The 7,736-nt window shown below is 44.6% G+C and overlaps 1 protein-coding gene across 2 annotated transcripts in view; it reads left to right on the top strand.

The window, feature by feature from the left end:
• Positions 1-635: 635 nt before the first annotated feature.
• The window catches only part of ADTRP (androgen dependent TFPI regulating protein), a 69,802-nt gene continuing 62,701 nt past the window's right edge, over positions 636-7,736 (top strand). Inside the window, exon 1 of one of the 2 annotated variants that reach the window (XM_027128369.1) lies at positions 636-921. In XM_027128369.1, the coding sequence (XP_026984170.1) occupies positions 769-921 (153 nt within the window). In that variant the 5' untranslated portion in view covers positions 636-768. The remainder of the gene's footprint in view (positions 922-7,736) is intronic. The other variant, XM_027128370.1, reaches the window with a different exon arrangement.

Here is a 7,736-nt window from a genome sequence, read left to right as displayed (position 1 = left end):
ACTTGCTATGCTTCCCTCCAAGGGAACAGAAATGCCTGTTTAAATGGAGTGTCTGGGACAGCTCTCAGTAACTCTTGGTTCTCTAGAGTATAGATAAAAAACTGCGGGGCGGTGGGGGTGGGGAAACAACTAACAGAAACGCTGGGGCTGCTCCCTAGAGGATCAAAGGTTGTTTCAGATTTGATAGGGCCTCAGAGACCTTAGGAGCAAGATTACAACACCCTTCCCCTTTCTAAATATTTACTTCCCTCCATGCGATAAACACGCCCACAATCTCTCCCTCCTGGTCTGTCAACCTGCTTCTCATTCTCTCAAGATATATTATGGCAACTTCCTTATTCTGCCCCCAAGAAAAGAAAATACGACCATGACCCTAGGTATTTTCATTAGAGTTCTCTGGTACTTAACGATAAGGTCATTTAATCATGCCCCGACCCAGTCAAATAGTGCAAAGTGCACTTCTTACATTGCTCCCTGCCCTCTTCAAAGCCTAAATACTGAAACATATGCAAATTTGCAGATTACCTGCTATTATCTAAGTGAAGGCATCTGAAAATCAGCAATAATCCTGTCTCCCACGTTTATCAGGAAAGGAGCCTATGAGAGAAGCAAAATTCAGCCATGTTGGAACGCTCAATCCCAGAGGGGTGTGTTACACAGTTCTCCTTCTCTGGCCCGGCCTGCCATAGGACTTCCGCTGTCACCTGCGGAAGTACACCAGAGGGAAGCTACTTTGAGACCGTTACAGTCCCCTGGTCAGAGCTAGCCATGACGAGGACTTCTACGTGCATATACCACTTTTTTGTTTTGAGCTGGTATATTTTCCTCAATTTTTATATCTCACAACAAGGAGAGGATCCGCGGAAATCCGAAGTCTTTCTAAATGGTGGACAATGGAAGTACTTAACATTCCTTAATCTGGTAAGTCCATTCGGCTGTATCAGGAAGCAAGCTATTTGTCTGTAATATCAGTGCCTCTACACATAACACCTTTGGATTTTATCAAGTACAACATTCCAATATTTGTCTTTCTTCTTCACTGTTTGTTTGTGAGTTTTGGCATTCTCTTTTACTTGACAATTTGCTCTGAGAAACCCCATTTGGGAGTTATCCATAGCTACCTTTTGTGCTACTTGTTAAATGCTCTTTTGAAAAGAATCTTGTCTTGAAGTTCTTCTCAGATGAGCCCAAGTGGGGAACTAAACTAATGGTTTCACCATGGGACTGACTACATATGCAGGAGGAATTTTGAACTTTGCTTGGGGAAGTCTGTGAGGGAAGGCAGAGTGGTGTATGTTGCGTGGGAAGTGCAATTTCCAGTGGAGGAATAATGCCCTTTTACAGCACACACAGACTAACAGATTTATCTAAGAAAAGCAAATACATTTTGCCATGTTCGGATCCCACTTCAATTTTTTATAGGCTCAGGCTCCATCTTAAAGGACAAATCACCCAACCAAATGGCAAATACACATTTTCAACTATTTACAAACCAATCACATCACTTGATCCTTTCCTGTCTCCCTAGCCCAGCTGACCACAATCTGATGAATGAAGTGATGAAGTGTGAATGAATGGGAGAAAAATAGGTTTTTAAAAAATGTTTTGGAAATATGTAAAATTATTTTTAGAGTTAAAAGCTAAACATGCTGCAGCCTTTGGGGATGCTAATTAAAGTTTTGAGATTTTTAACCTAAATGTAGGGTACCGTATAAACATCTGATTTCAGAAACTAGACAAAGTATTCCAGTTCTTTGGCGTCATAATCCTAGGCAGAGGTAATGCATGGTAAAAAAAAAAAAAAAAAAAAAAAAAGAAGATGACTCTCTGTAATGCTAAGGAGAGGAAATTCAGAAGGTTCAAATCAAAGCAGCCTGGAAGTTCAGCTTCCTCCTCTCTGGTAACTTGCTGGCTTTTGATTTTGAGATTTGAGCCCTGAATACAGTTCTACTGTGCCTGAAAAATATCAAGGTGATGGCTTGTTTCAATAATAGAATTTTATGAGAAAACAAGTAAATAGAAAATAACAAAAAATGATTTTGTGGAATTAGAATCATACAGTAAAAGTCTCAGCTTTATGTATCTATTAGCTTCACATTAAGAATAGTCAAGGTAAAGAGAGCAGTGTCAGCCAGGACTGATGATCTAATCAAATCCAAATTCTAGTATGGTTGTCCTCCCTCACACTAAGCATGGCTAACAGCAGATTCATCACTGACTCCCAAACCCCATCTCCCTGGCTTCTTAATTATAGCTCGGTTACATGTCCCAGAGGCACCATATTTCCAAGAATGGAAAAAGACACTCATCTGTCCAGGATACTTATTTCCCAGTGTTAACTCCCTGACTAATCAGCCACCAGATCCTATGTCTTCCCTCTTACTAGGTTCATGCCTTCTTCCCCAATCTTACTGCCCCTCTCATTGTAGGTGTTTATTAGTTGGTACCTAGATGACCAGATCACCTCTTCACTGTCCTCCCATTATCAGTCCATCCATCACTCAGACTTCAGATTAATCTTCCCAAAGAACTGTTCTGGGTTTTGTTTCGCTTCAAACATCATAAGCCTGCTTGAGAAGTGTGGTCAGCTACTCAAGAAACCACAGGGGCTCCCTCCTACCTTACAGGACCAATCTAAACTCCTGATTTAAGAGCTCACCTGATTTAAGAGCTCACTCGGGCGCTCGCCTCCCTAGGAAGGTTGGTCTATTCTCCAGGAAGGCCTGTGTCTTCTCCACTGTTGGTCCCTAGGCTTTTGCTGTCACTGTTCTACCCATATTCACACTATCCTTGAATGAAAGGCCTACCTGCTTCTACACCACCTGCTGCTTTCACAGACCACCTGAAATCCCATATTCTCCTTAAAGTCTCTGCTGAGCAACTCTAGCCCAAATTCGTTTTTTCCTTTCCCTGAATTTTTACGGCTTCTCTCAGTCTCCGCTTATTTATGTATAGTATTGTTTTCTCATTTCCACCCACATGTGATTCTCAACATTTCAATCAAATTGTAAGTGGCTCCCAAACAGGAGTTTTGTCTCCTAAGTCTTTGCCAGCCCTGACGTTCTACGATTCCACACTGTATTTGCCACAGTGGCTGGCGCAGATTATCCCCATAATAAAAGCTGGGTGCCTTGGTATATTGACTGGCCTTGACCTCACTTTTCTGTATTCCTGAGCAGTATAGTCTCTTCTGACATCTTCTGGCCCTTGAAATGGGCAGAGAGGGGCTTCCCTATGGCTGTTTCCTTTCTGCTGTTAGGTGTCATCCTGAAATTGTGACTTAATGCAACGTTTTCCAACTGGTGAAGATGGGTTGAATGTGTTTTAGAGGATCGATTTAAGGTCAGACTTCAAATACGTGACATCACGTGAAATACTACGCCTTAAAATTTCTAGCTCTTGAGGTCTTGTGGGCTGATTAATGGTTGTGTTTCCTAATGATTAATTAGTGTTAACTAACGAATAATTAGTTAATGGTTGCGTTTACAAAGTCACAGAGGTCTCATAACTTGCTATAACACTCTTAAATTTATTTTATGTAAACATATTGAAGTCAGTACCCCATCCTGCTTTCCAGGAAATTTACATCCCGCCCCTTTAAACAGCTTTCATTTCTAGTTGGCTGAATATCTGTCATGGCCCCTAAGAACAAAGTCCAACTTAATCCAAGTCAGCATTCTAAGTGGGCCCCATTTCCTCCTGAAGCTACCCCAGGGGCTTCAAAGGATTGATGCCTGGGGCATGAGGTGAGTTAGTGGGGGTGCCACTGAGGAATGGCGACCAATTCCTGCCTAGTGCCTAAGGAGAGTAAAGAAAGAAGAGGAGAGATGTGAGTCTCTGTCTAATGAGGAGTAAACTGACCCCAGGGAAGAGGCAGCCAATTCCCTGCTGGGAGGGAAGGCAGTAGAGCTTAGTGGGTATAAGCAGGAGCTCTAAGATCATGAGCTCTCTGGGATGGTTCCTCAGTTCCACCTCCTACTGACCCTGGTCTGGGTATTTCTTTGTCTTCTATTTACAAATCTGTCAAATAGTGCATAACCACAGAGTGACCGTAAGGGACAAAGGACGTAAGGGAAGCACTCAGAATGGTGTAAGAAGTGGAAAACGGAATGAGGAGATAGGAGAGTGCTGGTGAGCTTCTAGCCATCTCATCTTTGAGTACAGAAAGGATGGTGCAGAGGGGAGGGTAATTTTGGGGGACATCAGTCCCCTCACTGAGCACCATGGGTGGTGGGTCATGGATTCAGGCAAGGGTCACCCAACTGCCTCACTGCTCAAGTACTTCCCTCCACAGGCTTCACACTTCAGCTTCCCAGCTAGAGGAGGACCACTGTGGAGTCAATGCTTTCCCTATATAATAGTTGCCTAGGTGGATGCCCTCAGGCACTGGGGAAGCCCTAGAGCTAGAGTCTGCAAGCTCAGGCAGAGGGCAGTGAATCCTGCTGAATGCGGTAGCCCCCAGGAGCTGGGCAAGGAGACAAGGCAGTGCTGTGGACATCCTCGGGTGCTCACGTTGGCTCAGGCTTCCAGTGCCTGGGTCTTCCACAATGTTGTGTTCCCTCCTCTCCATCCACTCCACTTCCACCCAGGGACTGTCCCTGACCCCAGGGAATGCAAGCTGGGGAGAGGGGACAGAGGGATTTTTCAGCTACAATTGAAATCGGCTTGCAGAATTCATAAGAGTTTGCTGGGTTTTCCTCTTTTTAAAAATAAACTTCCTTCTGAAACATGGTTAGAGGTGGTGCCTCATAACTGGGATCTCCGGGGGAGATTCTGGGCGGGCCCCTCCCTGTTTCCCTCCCCCCACTTCACCAACAGAGGCACGACATTGCCCTCCCCTCTTCATATAAAGCTGCCCAAGCCGCAGGCAGCTCTGACCTTATTATCGTCAAGCTCTCAGGATGACAACAGCCACTTCATTACATAGGTCCTCAGGGATGGCAAAGCAGGGCCAGGGGAAGAGAGATCCTTGAGAGATCCTTGGGGACGTTCCATCGTTCAAACTCCAAGGTAGCCCATGAACAGTGAGAGGACAGGGATCCATTTATAGTATGTAGAACCCACTGCGATACTTGGGGCCAACCTTTAATTTCCATCATCGGGTTAATATATTCATCTGTGGAACTCTTAAGCTCAGCAGACTCAGAAATACACTTAACTGTCTATTCCACAAAAATGCTTAAGATCACTGTTTTTACCTCTCAGATAGTTGAAAGAATGAGGGCTGAGAGAAGGGAAGAGTCACCACCAGCACCCAAAATAAAACAGCTGTGGTTTACTGAGTAACCATGACAGCGTTTTGGTAGGTTCTTCGTGCACAGTATAAAGATTAGTGATTGAAGGCCTAGCTTCTGGAGCCAGACTGCCTGGGTGCCACTCACTTGGCACGTGCTCTTGAGTGAGTTACCTAACTCCTCTGTGCCTCATATGTAGTGGATCTGTGGTGCGGCACACAGATTCCCCTACCTCCTCAGCATCAAGGTTCTCATTCCCCAGCTCCTGGGAGAAGGGGTGCTGCCTGCTGGTGACTCCTAGCTGAGCTCTCATCCCACAACTGTCCTCAGCAGAAGGGAGCTACCTGGACCAAGGCTTAAGACCTCCCTGAGGTTGCTGCGTGCAAAGACTGGTTGACCTGGGCTACAAAGGCTGGGCTCCAGGACAACTCTGAAGGGACAGCTCAACTCCAGGGCTCCTTCGGGGATTAGCTGATCCCATGCAACTGTACTGCCCTTCCGGTTTTCCTGGTGCTCAGTCCTTCTCCCTCCCTCCCTCCCTCTTCTCATGGATGTTCTGAGAGCACTCCTCCATGAACACCCTTCAGGCAGATCTCAGCATCTCAGATTCTGTTTCCCAAGGAACCTGGCCTACAAAACGTAAAATGGTAAATGTACCGAAAAGGTTCCTCCTCTTCTGCCGCCTCTTCTTCTTCCTAATAAAGACATATTAACATAGAACCTGCCCTGGTCTGTATTATGCCTAACTTCTGGCACCTAAGAGACATTCTGTGAATGTTGGCTGCATGAATAAATGATCAGAACATAACTCTTAACTGGTAAGAGCCACTTTCTAGAGAACCCCATCCCACCCGTAAGACAGCCTACCGCACGGCCATCCTACTGCTACACTGAAGCCAGCTGTTATCAGCTATACAACACTGGCTAAGCATTCTTACAAATCTTCCTTCCAACCTGTCCCTCAATGTTCTTAGTTTCTTCTCTTTATTTTCTTGTGTTCTTCATATCAGTTCTTCTCCCATGTTCTTGATCTCATTCTTTCATCTGTTTCATAAGCTCAATGCACATGAATAATGTCTGAAATATAATATTACATATAATACAGATATATTTGACAAACTTCCTCTACCTGTCCCAGATGCCACCACCCTTACCACCACAGTTATACAAAATGCTCATCACAATGAGTCCCCATTTGCTGTTTTATTCTGAATTAATCTCCACTGCAAGTGTTGCATCATTCTGAAGGCGAGACCTGAGAAAGTCCCGGCCTGTCTGAGTCAGGCACAGAGAGCTGAGCTGGGCGTTGGATTACTTGACTCATTCAGTCAGAGTTGTAATGTCTTGCTCAGGAAACTTGTGGAATCTCCCTCTCTGGAATTATTTTTAAATGAAGAAATTCTCATTTCCTGGGATAGTTTAAGAGGATTCTGGCTTAGAGCAAGGAAAATAAACTTGACAACTTAGAAAGGTTAAGCTTCTGTGTTTTCAAGATTGTTGTGAATTTTGTGAAGACATATGAATGTAAAAACGAAACATCCTTTAGCTATGGTTTCTCAAGTTGCACTAGTTATTAAAAAAATGTAAATTAAGCTCTCCCAGGTGGTAAGTTTGTCAGCTAGCAACAAAAATGGAAGACAGCTAACAATCTTAGATCAGCAGTATTTCAGAAGAAAGGACAGATGGAATTAGGGAAGAACTGGTAGAAAAAAATTAAATCAGACAGCAGCAACTCTGAAGTAAACCCTGACCAAGAAGATACCGTTAACTCTGCTTTTCTGAGCGGCCCAAATAGTTGAGAAATGTAAACAACAGTAATTTTGCTGTAAGAGTCGTAAAAGAAGGCCAGTTGTTGCTATCTTCTTTCAATGCTACTCTATTAGTTTGCTGGGGCTGCCATAAAAACGTACCACAGACTGGGGAGCTTACACAACAGAAACTTCCTCAGAGTTCTAGAGGCCAGCAGTCCAAGATCAAGTTGTTAGCAGGGTTGGTTTCTACAAGCCGCTCTCCTTGGCTTGTGGATGGCTGCCTTCTCCCTGTGTCTTCACGTGGTCTACCCTCTGTGTGGGTCTGGGTCCTAATCTCCTCTTCTTCTAAGGACACCAGTTCTACTGGATTAGGGCCCACCCTACTGTCCTCATTTTAACTTAATCACCTCTTTAAAGATCCTGTCTCCAAATACAGCCACTTCCTGAGGTACTGAGGGTTATAACTTCAAATATGAATTTTGGGGGCATACAATTCAGTCCCTAACAGCTGCCATTTTCCCCCTTGACTATTCCTTCTGTGAGTGTTTTATAAACATCCCCGTGTACTGTCCTTAGAGAATGAGCAGACCAGTGTCTGGTTTTGTGAGCTGATGCAAACCTGCCCTTGAGGCCCTGCAGGAGGCCTCCCCATTGAGTAAGCCCATGCCACCTCCCTCTCCTTGCTCGCCAGCTCTGCTGTGTGGATCCTCTATGCCCTAGTTCTCGCCTGTTTATTTCTTTTGGCAACACC

Source organism: Aethalodelphis obliquidens, unplaced genomic scaffold, assembly GCF_003676395.1.
Source record: "Aethalodelphis obliquidens isolate GAN/ISIS:26980383/991018 unplaced genomic scaffold, ASM367639v1 scaffold34, whole genome shotgun sequence".
In the NCBI taxonomy this organism is placed as follows: Eukaryota; Metazoa; Chordata; class Mammalia; order Artiodactyla; family Delphinidae; genus Aethalodelphis; species Aethalodelphis obliquidens.
Note: the sequence above shows the minus strand (reverse complement) of the source record. Positions and strands in the feature narration are given on the sequence as shown.